This window comes from Eriocheir sinensis, chromosome 31 (genome assembly GCF_024679095.1).
Source record: "Eriocheir sinensis breed Jianghai 21 chromosome 31, ASM2467909v1, whole genome shotgun sequence".
Lineage (NCBI taxonomy): Eukaryota > Metazoa > Arthropoda > Malacostraca > Decapoda > Varunidae > Eriocheir > Eriocheir sinensis.
The window spans coordinates 4,610,049-4,625,393 of NC_066539.1; the positions used below are offsets into that span (position 1 = coordinate 4,610,049).

General features: G+C 37.5%; 1 protein-coding gene across 5 annotated transcripts in view; it reads right to left on the bottom strand.

The window, feature by feature from the left end:
• Positions 1-1,749: 1,749 nt before the first annotated feature.
• Positions 1,750-15,345, bottom strand: part of LOC127005830 (regulator of G-protein signaling 7-like) — an 82,883-nt gene continuing 69,287 nt past the window's right edge. For 4 of the 5 annotated variants that reach the window (XM_050875002.1, XM_050875004.1, XM_050875005.1 and 1 more), the window contains exons 9-14: positions 14,928-15,041; positions 14,450-14,575; positions 13,945-14,131; positions 13,411-13,503; positions 10,038-10,152; positions 1,750-8,344 (exon numbers count right to left, since the gene is read on the bottom strand). In XM_050875002.1, coding sequence (XP_050730959.1) covers positions 10,084-10,152; positions 13,411-13,503; positions 13,945-14,131; positions 14,450-14,575; positions 14,928-15,041 — 589 coding nt within the window. In that variant the 3' untranslated portion in view covers positions 1,750-8,344; positions 10,038-10,083. The remainder of the gene's footprint in view (positions 8,345-10,037; positions 10,153-13,410; positions 13,504-13,944; positions 14,132-14,449; positions 14,576-14,927; positions 15,042-15,345) is intronic. The other variant, XM_050875006.1, reaches the window with a different exon arrangement.

The following is a 15,345-nucleotide window of genomic DNA, read 5'->3' on the forward strand; positions in this document are numbered from 1 at the left end:
TATAATTTCATGTCTCCAAGTGTTTCTCTGCCTGATGTTATATAAAAGTGTCCTCCATCCTGCCCTGGCAAAGGTTATGATTTCATGTCTCCAAGTGTTTCTCTGGCTGATGTTATATAAAAGTGTCCTCCATCCTGCCCTGGCAAAGGTTATAATTCATCTCTCCAAGTGTTTCTCTGCCTGATGTTATATAAAAGTGTCCTCCATCCTGCCCTGGCAAAGGTTATAATTCATGTCTCCAAGTGTTTCTCTGCCTGATGTTATATAAAAGTGTCCTCCATCCTGCCCTGGCAAAGGTTATGATTTCATGTCTCCAAGTGTTTCTCTGGCTGATGTTATATAAAAGTGTCCTCCATCCTGCCCTGACTAAGGTTATAATTCATGTCTCCAAGTGTTTCTCTGCCTGATGTTATATAAAAGTGTCCTCCATCCTGCCCTGACTAAGGTTATAATTCATGTCTCCAAGTGTTTCTCTGCCTGATGTTATATAAAAGTGTCCTCCATCCTGCCCTGACAAAGGTTATAATTTCATCTCCACGGTTTCCTGCTAAAAGTCTTGGGTTGCAACTCTTACTTTTCTAATTGCTTCACCTCCCTTTTCCTTGTCAATTTTCACTCTACTCATTCTTCCAACATTCTTTTATATGTTATCCTCTACTGGTCAGCTGTGCACTTACTGTTTAACTTTGCCTAAATAGTTTAAGGTCTCGAAATCAAAGCAGCCTATATCCTGTCAATTACCACAACCTTAACCCCCTGACTGCGGATTTCCTACAAGAAGACCATCAAGCTGCAGAAGTGGAACAAATATTTACTGCTACAATTCAGTGAAGAAAAATGTAAAGTCATGCAGCTTGGGAGGGGATATCCAGCACTCCAATACCACATGGGAAACACTCCACTATCCACCACAGAGGCAGAGAAAGATCTGGGACTGTATATAACCAGGCTACCAGTGAAAGCCAAATCCATGCCAATTGCAGCGGACGGGATAATTTCTGTCCTCAACCTTCACTCTGTTTCCATTTTCATGATGCAAGTCACATATATGATCTTACTTTTAGTGCCTGTTGGGTGTCACAATATCACTTAGCATGCACCTCGATCCCTTCTCTCAGGACACCATTACCCGACTCTAGATATTTTTAAACATTTCGGCATCCAACTTCTTATATTTGACAAGGCTTTAGTAAGAGTTTGGGGCATTTCCAGGGGTAGTTTCGGGACCCTGGTGGTAGTTTGACCCTTCTTTTGCACCATGAACCTAAGAAGCAGGCATTAAAACCCAGGTGCTCTCCTATTTGGCCTTTTGAAATAGTTGGTGTGAGAGGCGGCAGCGTCTGACAATACCCGGGCCCTATTAGGACTTTTACATTGATTTGTCTTCCTTGGCAGCGTCCACTAAACTTATCCTTGGAGAAGTTCTACACTATTTTTACTTTTGTACCAATTTCCTCTTCTTGTTTCCATTTGTCCCGTACACCAATAACCACTGCACTGTACTATACTTCTTTTCATATTGGCATACTCTCTCTCTCTCTCTCTCTCTCTCTCTCTCTCTCTCTCTCTCTGAAACCTCTCATAAACTTACCCTGATTCCCTAAGGACAATAACATGTACGTATATATTTCAAGACAAAAAATAGTCTGGTTATTTGATTTAATTTGCTTCAAGATTATTTAGGACCAGAAATGTTACTTGCAGCAGAGTCTGTGTTGCCTGTATTGGGGAGAGCGGTGATTCGGCCACTTTTTAATTTTTTTTTTTTTTTAAATTGAAGAGGTAGTGTAATTTTGTAGCTATTTCCAGTTTTCAGCAGTAGGTGATGAAACACAAGTTTTTAAATCATCTGAACCATCCCCACTCATGGTGATGGTTCAGCCAGGGAGGTTGGATGGTACAGACATTTGCATTACTCGGCATAATCTTAATATAACGTAAGTTTGATTGGCTAATAAACAATAAAATATTAATTACAAGACATTTGTATAAGCACAAACGCATCCCTTCAATATTTAGGTATGTATAAGAAAAATATATAAAAATGAGAAATAAGAAATATCTCAAGAATTTTCTCACAATTATAATATCTGAATATGAATGAACAAACTTGACCTTTTTATAATTGTTGCAACACCTGAAGCATTTAAACTGATATAAAATGAATAAAAATCATTAAAAAAATCAACTGTTCGAATCATCACGACTATAAAAAATAAATGGGTGTCACATTACTCCACTTTCACCACAAGAGGTGGGTGTTCCGTGTTCTACGGCAATACCTTCGCCATGCATCACTGCTTCACCGTAACAATGGACATTTCGCTACTTGCCAGTTTCATGGAGAGAGCTTACGATACACCTTAAAAATATTACATAGGAAAAAAAAAAAAAAAAAAAAAAAAAAAAAAAAAAAAAAACTGACTTGCATCAAAGAGAACACCTCTGAGGGCGTGGTTGTCTGGTGTGGAACAAGGCAACAAAGTTTTGCACATTCACACAAAATCTCGCAGCACTCCGTCTCCCATATGTTTTACAATAAATGCGATGTCTGGCCCTTCCCACTGTCTGAATCATCACCGCTTTCCCCTCCTACCTGTCTGGATGGCTGCAGCCTCAGTCATTTTGCTGTAACATCTAAAACCCAACTTTATAACAACCCATGGTGTGTCTAGGTCAAGTGTTCCTGAGCAATGTGTTGTGATCTGCTGGTGGAGTACTATTTAGGCCACATAAAAGCAATTGTTTTATTATAAAAATGCTATTATAAGTTTGATTCTTATAGAGAACAACTTTGTCATTTATAAATGAGACTAATAATTTATTAATTCAAAATACAATAAACAAAGCATACTCATATAGTAATTAACCATGAGGAAACAAGTATTTGAAATCATATATTGCCTTAAACTGCACTAGAAGTAATTTTCTAATCAAATTATATATATATATATATATATATATATATATATATATATATATATATATATATATATATATATATATATATATATATATATATATATATATATATATATATATTTTCCCCTGGTGTTCACTTCCTACAAACTTAAAATAAATCTATTATGACAAGAGTAGGTTTGGCATCGATGACGGGTCAACTGTCGGCCGTGAGGGGACAGAGCTGTCAGCTGCTCCGCCATGACTTCACTCATGACTGAACAAAGTCACACCGTTCAGCACACTGACGGCTCTTCCCCTCACAGACTGTAAGCAAGTATGAGAAAATGAGCTGCATAGATCAATAATTTTGCCAAACTGACATACATGTTAATTTGAGTTATTTCTGGAAAGCCTCATTTTCCCATGATTTTATAATCTATATGAATGACTTTTTTTACTGCCTATCTACACAAGAGGGACAAATGGTTTGCAAATATTTCTGAGTTTTCCACACTATATCAACTATTCACCACCTTTGTCTTGTGACTGCATGGTTATTATGCTTCATATTCACTACTGAATCCATTTCCATATACCATATAAAAGTTGAACAGTTTAAAGTATAGATTTTTCAAAATAAGTACTAAACATCTATGCCCAGACTGCTGATCAAGTTAGGTCAGCTGCTTGGGAGACAGACAGGTAAAGCTGGCATCTTGGAGGTCCTCACATACCCATGATGAAAATATAAGACCTGCAGCTTACAGCCACCCTTGCAAACTCTGGCAGTACTGTTCTGTACTTTGCTTCACACTGTGTACAGAAGCTACACACTGTGTACAGAAGCTACCCAAGATAAACTTTCATATTATTCAAAAACTTGACTTCAATACACAGTAAAAATACCTCCTCTTGGTTGAGATACTTTTGGGTGATTTCACAATATTTTTTTGTGATTATTGCACATTTCCACACAATTAGAAAAAATATAGTGATTCTTCTTAGAATGTTTGAAAGTATATATAACTAATATAGAAAATATTTACAGACACAACATTTCTGGCTATTTTAAAAAGAGAATCACAGTACATGATATACCCCAAAAAGATCACTGCCACCTCCGCCTCCTCATACACTATCAGGTTATAAACTAGCCCACAAAACAGCCTCTATGTGGTGATAAATTATGCAACACAGATAGAACCCACTACCTCAACACCCGCAAATTATGTCCGAACAGAGAAACTAATGACCGAAAATGATTGAGTGAAAATTCCACATACTATTTGTATGTGAATCAGTGAAATAATAAAAGTTGTGGAAGAGCAACCAAGTTACAGTAATAATAAACACAAACTTGAAAAGTACAGTTGCCTTAAAAAATCAGTTCCACCCATTTCATCCTAATGTGTTGCATGTGACATGGTTGCAGTCTTGGTGCAGCAGAGGTTCCAAGCCCTTTTCAGAGCATTCCAAACTCTTGGCAGCAAATCTACTTACTTTTCTTCCCCCACCTATACCCAAAAGCCACTTTATGTATAACATTTACTTTTGTATGATGTTAGTTATTGAAGAAAAATAAATTGATTGAATGGCTATATTGACATTCCACTTGCTAGATGGACCCAAAATTGTACTTTACTGATTTTAGAGTACATCACACACCTCCAATTTAAAGAACCCATAGCTATGTACTCCTCTTTGATTCCATTTACATTTACTGATTCAAAACTTTACCTTTATTCTAGGATTCTACTGCAGGAGGCATGCCTGACTCTGGCTGGGTACCACATCAAGGTAGGAGCAACCTGAGGCTTACTCTGTAGCTTCCTCTATGCAGATATTAATGGTTCAATGTTGTGAACCTTCCCCTCAATTACATGATATGTAGATGTTGACTTGTGCAATAAACAAGTGGTCTAAAAACAGAAAAAGCGATGGCGTGGTGGTGCTTATATGCATGAGGCACAATGGGATGAAATAACAACTTAAGGCAACTTTACATATAAACAAATGCCTTGTGATCCAAAATAGAAGCAATGTGTGACCTCAGTTTAGATAATAAATATATAAGAAGTTGGTTTTGTAGTTAATAAGATTCACACCAAAATGACCACCCATAACAGTGAGAACTTAGGGTATCCAGAAAAAATTACAAACATCTAATGTAAGAATAACCTAACATAACAGTTAGAATTACACTCCTCTATGTTGGTTATACAGTTTTGGTGTTCCCTAAATTCAGAACTTGAGTATTATTGGATGGAATCTCTAATTCAGTCTTGAGACATACAGCTAAAAGAAAATATATATAAGATTCTAATATCTACAATAATAGATTTCCATACAAGAAACACTATAGAAAGACTTCAAGAACTGCATGAAGATGGCTTGTTCCTGATGTCTGATCAAGATTTTATCTTTTCTTGATAGTCATTTAATTATACCATAGTTTTTAGAGCACCAGAATTTAGTTTGTTTATTGTTTCTATCATTTGCAGTATGAATTAATAAACAAATGAACAGTTGTGCTTACCATTACCTTGTTACTTTATACCCTGTAAAGTAGCATTCTGAACTGATGGTTTGTCACTGCAGAAATATTTGCAAAACATTGAACACTACAAGAGCTGCAAGGCAGACCATCAATGCACAGGGCAGTCAGGATTCTTAAATAAAACTATAAAAGTAGAAAGGTCTCTGAGGTGTGATGTGGATGACAGGTTAAGGTAATGTATCATGACAAATAATATTACAGAACATTGAGAAATCCTGCCACAGTCCACCTTACAGCCCCAATATTAAAAATCTATAATAAAATTGGTCCGCTCAAAGAAAATGAAATAAGGTTGTTGTGACTGGCAAAGAGACTCCTAACTGACCACTGGACCAGACCAGCCTCCTCCCTCTCCTGCTGCTGCTGCCACCACTGCCACACCACACAGCCCGAGGAGCCAGTCTTGCCGGTGACGCTGTGATATATTGCTAGACTCTTTGTGCCAGCAATTACATGTTTCTGTCTTTCATTAGTGACAATATCATAAATTACCCTCACCTATGAGTGATTCATAATACTTATTGTGTTGTCAATGGCTTATTAGTCAATAAATTACAGCATTGTAAATATATTGACATTCACTGTCAACTGTCATGCAAGTCCCCTTGCAACTTTCCTTCCTGACTGCCATCCACTCAGGCAATTGACCACACTGTCCAAGATTATACTGAGATTCTGATTAATCATCCTGATGATTCCTTTGACACACAAGTGATATGCATGCAAGTAAATGCAATATTGTAGCACCTTCCAGTAGTGAGAATTTTCATGATGATTTAATTATGATTTCCAATATGGCCATTTTAGGTATAGTCTTTCAGCCCTAATTAGTTTTAGATATCCAAGTCAATTTAGAACACTCTTTCCATGCCTACAGAAGACTGGGAACTAAAGTACAGGTAAGTGTGCATCCTGAAATCATCTCCCTGATTGGTAGCTTCAAGATATAATGGTTTAAATACTCACAGCATACCCTTCATATACTGTAACTCTGGCACTGAGAATCTTTGTGATGACAATATAATCACAATACACAGATCTCACATTCCTTACTATAAAAATAGGTGTATGACCAGCAGCATCAATAACACCCTCAAACAAAAGTTTCAGATACCGTTCACTATGGCCGCTGTGCAGGTTGTGCTCAGGCGTTCATCTGTCACAGTGTGGGGTAAGGCATTGCAGGTGTGTATGTGGGACCTCAGAGGGCGTGGCAGAACACAGTCTTAGCTAGATGAGGTGGTGTGTGTGCAGCTCTTCTCACTGACTCTCAGTGGTCCAGACATGTTTGTCACTCACACATGAATACTTTACTCTGCACAATATATCCACCTCCTAAAGGTGAGCAGCAATGTGTTGCCCACAACAAAACAATCTTCATGCATGTATTTATCTTGTGCATGCATGCATGTATGTATAAAAGTATACATCTGTATATATGCATGCATATACTGAATTATGTTTATGACAAACAGAAGTGCTGCTGGCATTTACGTAATCACTAAAACATCCAGCGACTGGCCGACACTGAGGCAGCAACCAATGGGAACAGTTGCAGCATTAGTGCTGTCAAGTTCACATGATTGGCACAAAGTAATACTTGTTCTGAGATACTAAAAGAGAAGAGAAAAGTGGACATAAGGAGAATGCACACATGAGACTCCTCAGTCCTGCCTTACCAACACCACTGTGAGGGCAGAGGTGCCAATACTAGACACTCATGCCTGAACTGTAGGAAGATGAAGTTTCTTTCATCATGCAGTGAGGAGTGCTGTGGCTATGATACAGACTGTAATGTCAGGAGCACACTGCACTACACAGAGGCTTTAACCACATCATACCGACATAGGCGTGGTGATCTGTCATGATTATCAACAAAACGGTACACAGAGTTACAATATATTGAGGGCATTGCAATTGGTCACATGTACAATTTCATCATCAGTCATCACAATAAAGATACGTCATGTATCTTTAACAAAATCAACACTAATGAAAGACATTATTACCATGTACTTTGCAATGCCATTCCTAGAAAATTTTGACACTAATTTGGCATTGATCTTCTACTGATCTTACAAATGTTACAGCTTTTACTGGCTGAAAATCTTTCAAATTCCAGCAGATCAAATATTCTGAGAACTGTTATGAGAAGTAGCTTAGATTTAGAATTTTGATAATTTCTGTATCTAGACTGACTAAATTATTGAAGAGCTTCACTATTGGATGCTCACAAGTACAGTTAATGCTTGGGAGACACAGCTTGTGTCCGGCAGAAAACAGGATAACCACGAGGATTTTCTACAACAATGTCACTCGATGCTGCATCTATCACGGGAAACTGAATATACGTATAATGATGGGGAAGATACCCACGTGCCTGCCTGACCTTCCTTGTGTCGCCGTCCAGCCACACACACCATACGTAACAATGATATGGTCAGCCAAGCACTCACACTGTGGCAGCCCTGGTGATGGTAATGTTGAATTACGGCAATGTGCCTTCGAAAATATGTGCCCACATTTGTATATAGGTTGCCAAATGTTAATTTTCACCTGCTCATACAAGGAAACATGTTAAGACAGCCACATGTATTCCTGCCTGGGTGAAGAGACAAAAGGGAGACACCACGGTAATAGCAGCCTGCAGGTCCCACAGGCGGCAGGAGGAGTGTTGTCTTTCCTTGGGCAGTACAAGTGGTGTATACCTTCCCCTGACATATCTCCATCCTTGTTACAGGAGAGCATCCTCTCTAACCCAAGAACTAGGGACCACACAGCTCTTGACACAACCACCACCCATACTCTCATGGTGTGATGTGGCTAACTGTTAGTCCCAATGTTGAGTGTTGACAGCTTGGGTATCATAAAGGACTTACCAGTCTGAAAAGGAAGTACAAATAAAAAGACACATTAAACTGACTGAAAAATATTTCATAAAATATTACCACAATACTCTTCTGCAATGTTGAAATGGTGATAATCAAGGTTAGTTTTACAATTATTCCCATTCACGCTTTTTAAATTGAAGCATAAGATGTGAAAATATTGATCAAAACCAATGTAACTGATGCTCTGTGATGTTTAATGACAAACTGTATCATTGTGTAAAATAATTATGGATGACAGCTTAATAAAAACAGTACCAGTTTAAAACATGACAGCTTCTATGCTTAATAAACATGTGAGTAGATTAGGGAAAAAAACATGCATGTGTCAACAGCTCAGGCTATGATGACTTGTAATTATCAACAGGATGAATTGTAACTTTCACAAGGTATGAATGTCTATGTATGTTAGCTACTAATTTTGAGGGTCAGTTACCTAATGTACCAATATGCAATAAAATGTCTTTTGCATAATTTGCAGTTTTTCCAACTTTAAAAGGTAAAATCTTGAATGCAGCAGAATGGAATTCCAAGAACTAAACTGACTCTTTAACTTGTACTTTATTTTTAAAACATGTGAAGACAATATTTTTATTTTTTATTTTTTATTTTTTTATCATTCTTAGCCTGTTTATCTGTGATAGAAAAAGTAAAAACATTGAGCATGATGCATCAAATTTTCAATAAACCTGCCGGGATAAAGAATGTGAAATGGGAGGAGCATGTGAAGCTGGCACAGAGGGGCCGGGGGAGAGTATACCTAAGGGGGAAAGATGAAACAGGTGTGCAGAGACAGTAAGAAACAGGGATTTTTTTTGTGTGAACACCCAGCTGAAGGGGTTTCTAAAAAGGTGTTGGAACTGATGGGAAAATTCACCGAAAGTATTGTTAAGATACAGTGTCTATTGACACTTTTAAAATCTGCGAAGACAGATGACAGTGAAGGCATAACAAAGAAGATTAGGGTACTGAGCTGAAGACACAACTCTCAGTACTGTGTGAAGCAAAAAATACATCAGGAAAGATGCACAAGACAATATCCATTTTCTCTAAGTTGCTGTAAGTTGACAATGTAAAAATTAAAGAGGTCCCTGTTTAATACATAGACATAACACAAACACTTTTCTTTCCTATGTGAAGTGTGACTTTTTAACTATACACCTGTTGAAGAAATTATCTAAACATGCTTTTAATCAACTCATGCCAGCACCAAAGGAGTGTTTATGTGAGAAAAAAGTGAATGCTCATGAGTGCTTATCATCTATACTTAAAACATCTCGTATAGGACCCATTCATTACCTTTAACCTGTAAAACTATCTACAAAATCTGCACTAATAGGAGAATGAGTAACTAATGATTGATTTGATTTACTGCTATACAGAACCATGAATGAATAACTTAAAAGTGAATATTGAACACATCAGCACATAGATGAAGAGCATATGAATAGTTTCTAGTCTTTAGTTGTTGTCCTAAGTACTTACCTCTGCTTGTCCACTATGAACACGCAAACACACACACATACACACAAGGGACAAGTATGTGCTGGGAGGTAAGGGACCATGGGGACAAGGGGTTTAGTGCTGGGTTTAGTCAAGTGTTTGTGTCTAGGAACTAGGGGTTAACATGCATGCTTGAGTGGCCATTATGGTGACCCTGAGACAGGCAGACAACACCACAGCCTCACCAGGTGGGGGAGTTAGAAGGCATGCAGTGTACTTCTCCAGTCACTACTAGGATGGTGGGGGAGCATCCTTTCCTTTGCTGAAGTGTACTATTGATCTGATTCCCCTCACTGAGGTCTAAGAAAAACAAACAAGGAAAAGAAATTGTGATGAAAATTTTCTTTTTAAGTTTCCAGGATAAATTATCAAAACTGTTAACAATAGCACAGTCCCACATGGTTGGAACGTGCCATTTTGCAGTTTATATGCAATGTGTGACATTGCATTTTTCTGCATTCCATATGAATAAAATGCTAATGCACACATTCTATACATTGCTATCTCCACTTGTCTGGCTGTTAATCTAATCGTTACAGTTCTCAACTTATTTGGCTCATTAGACAGGAACAAATAATAAGCCCGTGCTGCCTTTCAAAAAACTTGATTCCAAGAAAAAATATCTGTGATGAGAACTCTGTATGTTCAGCTCATTAAATATTTTTTTCAGGATGGATTTCAAACCAATGGCAATGTGGAGAGCAATTCAAGAACTGTTTCTGTGACTGATTTATCATAACCATCCATGTTTTCTTCTTTGTACAGCATGTAATTGTCCATGATTCAGGATTTTCATGGTTGATGCTCAATGAAGCAGCATTCCCTGGAGTAATAGCTCCTGTTTTATTGCTTTCATGTGGTACTTTTAGCAAGTGTAAGGATGAAGCATTTCCTTTGACTAGCTCAGCTCCCTCTTTGTGCCAGTGCAAGTGGTCTGGCTGAGCAGTGCCTGTGCTGCCAAGCGAGTGCGATGCCTTGCACAGGCAGGGGACCCAGATCAATGGTGCCACATGAGTTTGTGAGGTGAAGCATTGCTGAAATGAGCATGTTCAGCCATATAATATGGAAAGGTGGATCTGCAGCTCAAATACAATGCAAATATTAGCACAACAGCAGCAATATCAGCCATGTTCTACTGTATGCTTGTGGGGTGCCAAGATTAATAACCAGTGGTGGGCACCACTAACCGAAAAGTTAGCTTCGTTAACTGGTAATGCACTAACTAAAAAGTCAGCTTCGCTTATGTTAAACCGCCAAACTGATAAAGAAATTAGTGGAAGCTAATGCTAACACCTAACCACTAATTTTTTTATATGGATTTAGCTTCGGTTCAGTATTTTGGCTCTAAAACCCTTAAAAACAAACCTAGTGACCTGAAATTTAAAAATGTTGTAGCTTAGATATAGTTAGTCCAACAGCCCAATAGCCCAACAAGCAACAACAAGAAGAGAAGAGAAAGAAGCCTCCAGTTTATCCTAAATCCGTATATTTTTACCCAAGATTTCCCGCAAATTTACGCAATTTTTATTTTATTTTCCATAACTGACACTTTTAATTTTATTATTTTAAGTTTATTTCTTGTCAGGTGGAAAATATCGAATTCTTGTTTTTAAATCCTAAGTTCAAAGAGTAGGAAATGCAAGATGCATTACCCTAAAATACAACAGTTTCCCTAATGACTGTCCAATTAACTTACTTTAAGGCATAATTTACCCAAGAGTGGAAGCCCTGGAACTATTTCGCCATGTGGCTCAACTGGTGCTGTGTCTGCCCACAATGGACAAGAACAAACCTGTTTGAATTTTTTAGTGGATTTAAAGTTAGCGGAGGAGGAACTATACTTAGCGGAAGCTAATTGGTCCGCCAACTGTTTCCAAAGTTAGTGAAAACGCTAATCAGCTAATGAAAAAGTTAGCTTCGCTAATTAGCGGTTAGCGGATTAGCAGAGTTGTGCCCACCACTGTTAATAACAATGTTCTAAATTAATTACAAATTGTACAATATATGTTATACTAGTGATGTTATTTGTAAACAATTCTACAAAATACAGTACTGAGTATACAGGGATCATTATTATATACGTATACAACAATGTACGAGTACTTGGTATGCTGATGATAATAATGAAAAATAATAATAATAAAAGAATAATATAATAATGATAATAATAATAATAATAATAATAATAATAATAATAATAATAATAATAAATATCTGGAAAAGCACAAACTATATTGCAAAAGAAGCAAAGTATGTACAAATAACCTGTGAATGAGTTTTCACTGGAAGGGTGTTTTGACAGGTTTGTGTAAATTGTACACTGAAAGTGACTTCTGATCTGTTTCAATATAATTCTTAAAAGTAATGTATGGAACATCTATCAAAGCTCAACTCCAACTGAGCAGATCACATGAAAGTAACTGAATACGTACTCAACATTCTGAAACTGGCTTTCTATTGTAACTTTACCATATTGTATATATACTTTTTGTAAGAGAAAAATTATTCTCCTCCGAATATATTTACGACACCAATAACATTACCTTGTGAGGGAAGTTTGCTGAATGCCACTTTGATTAAACACACTAAAAAGGTTCTGTAATGTCAAACTTGCTATAGAACACTTACCAAGCAAAGTATTGCTTGTAATAATGTACACTGTTAGTGAGGTGTGAGTATTAGTGTGGGTGACTACGGGTGACAAACACAACACAAAATGGGTGATGAGCACACACCCACACTCACTCTGGCACACAAGCTTGAGGGTGGAAAAGCTTTACTGTCAGCTTGGTGCCAGTGAGGGTACAGAACACCCACGTGAGACAAGCAAACCTGACTGAGTGGAAGTGTGTGTCAAGGAGTGCTGAGAAAATATTTGTTATTTGGAGTCTGTGAAATACAAAAACAATGTGTTGGCTTATATACAATATTCTTTCTGAGTCAGCTGAGTAAATATGTATATACAGAGTGGTGTTATAAATGCATAAGCATCTGTAAACAAATGTACTTGTATGCTGTAAATCTATGGGGCATGACAAAAAAATGATCTTCAAATAACAAATAAAATATCTAATTTAAACTCTAAATCACTCTAGGCTTTATCTGCTCAAACAAGATCAGCTCATTGGCATACGGTAGATGTACAACTCCAAAGTATTGATGTCCTCTCAATGTGCTTGTATGTAACACCACTTATTATGCCATATAAAAGTAAGTTGGAAACCAGTTTAAAAGCCTAAACCATATACCCTTTCAACTTAACCTCAACTTAAAGGTCATTGTTACAACTGATTTCTTTTTCATTAAGGGAAGGTATTCCATGGTAATCCCTAACAAATATTAACTGATGAGATGTGTAACTAGGATTTTTACAATGCTATATTCAATGAATAACTCTTGGCTGTGTTTCACATCTAACTCTTGGCTGTGTTTCACATCTAACTCTTGGCTGTGTTTCACACCTAACCTGTTCCCTTGTTTGAAAATGAAAATGAATAAAACTTTGAAAATAATTTTGCTAAAACAAATAAGAGGCAAATGTAAGAGAGTGGGACTTACCTTCTTTCTGCCTCCACTAAGGAATTCTTTGTACATTTCTGAACGCAGATACCGTGAATAACTGTCTGACTTCATGAGGTGGTAGAGGTGTGCCTGAAAAGCCACAAAATTTCTTAGATACTATGTGTGCAAGAGCTTGTTATGTTACTGCCCACAGCAGCAGAAACAGCAAAAAACTAACAAAAAGTGTTGTTTGTTGTTTTATGTTGTAATCCAAATAGCTCAAAAACATTAGACATACTGTAATGAAATTTGAAATGTAGCCTACATGTATATTGAACTAAATCAGATCAATACTTGCAAATATACATAATCAAAAGTCATCTATTTAAATACACCTGTTACAAAGAGCTATTCATGCTAAGTCCTCTCAAAAGATATTCTATGTATCTTATTAGACTACAATATAATTTGCTTCTAAGTATGAAAAACATGGTCCAATAATATATAGAGAGCTAAAATCCATAGTAGTCTTTTAAATGATATAAAATCACATAAACACAGCACAAGAACAGTGCTACTGAGGAGACTCACAGCTGCGGCATCAAAGGTCCACCGATCCCTGTTCTGCATGTTCTTCTTTGTGACATTCATAGACTTGGAGTCGATGTTTACTGGAACCGGAGCGTTGGGGGCGAGGTACTCGTCCCAGATGGCCTGGACCTTGTCATGGACGTCCTTTTGTGGGAGGCACTTTAGTTCCTGGACCGCAGTAAGGAACCTGGGCACAGGGACAAGACATGAGGATACAAAGTTCTTACTTACATTTCACACATCAAAAAGCTCTCAGATAATTTGTTTTGATAGATCCCTGAGAGTAACTAATCTTATCATTCATACAATTACTCTGATATGAAGTATTATAGCAGAAGATAAACTATATAAGGTGATATGCAATATGCCTTCATTCTAGTATTACCATGTTCACAGCCTCAGTCCTCTTCTGCTCAGCCAAATTCATCACAATGCAAACAATAATAATATCTAAGGAATTTTTTCAATTACTTTTACAGGCACACAATACTGTCAAAAAGCTTACATTAGGTTTTCTCCACTAAATTCCTTTTCAAGGAACTTAACAAACTGTTCCCTTCCCAGTGGATCCTTGAGGAGCTCCTGCACACTGAAGGCCCACCGTCGCACCCGCTTGGCCGGGATCTCTTTCCTGCAGCAGACCAACACAACCACATCTCAGAGCCAGGCCAGAATACTGCTTGTTTATACAGTTCTTTTCTTAATTTTAAATCAAGTGCATTTCAGTCCCTTTCATACATGGAAATTATTATGAACCAGTTGTACAGTGTTAAAGGGTGATCAATCAGGCCTTTAGCCAGGACTTGAATTTTTTTTTTTTTTGGGGGGGGCTATTTTCATTAAAGGGGGGCTTTACTTTTTTACACATTTCTTTCTATGTATTGTTTGCTGCGGTTTAGTCAACAGAAAGGGCGACCATCTCAGCTGAAAGCCATTAATTTCCATTACTTTCATTCACTACTTCTGAAACTACAAATACTTACAAATTTTTCTCTGCTTCCCAGAAATCAGGACAGTCAGACACCCAGGGGTTGGGCGGTTCCGTGGGCGTGACGTAGGGGTCATACTCTTGGTACTGCTCCCAGTAGCTAATGAACCTGTGGGACAAAACAGAAAGCATCAACGTCTGCATCCGTAAAAGTCTTTGGATAAGTGTCTCCAGATTTTGTTACCATTCATCACACGACAGCCAGGTGTAATTAGTGCCAATGCGGACACAGAGTAATATTAGAAGCACCAGGATAATGACTGGCTGTGTTAAATGACGAGCAAACTGTAAGACACTATTATCTGAACAGGAATACTGCTTGACGACTTGTAGCTAACTCCTATACATGATAGATTAGGCGAGTTGGTTAATTTGAGCTTTGGTGTTTTATTAATGGTAACTGTTTTTACTAT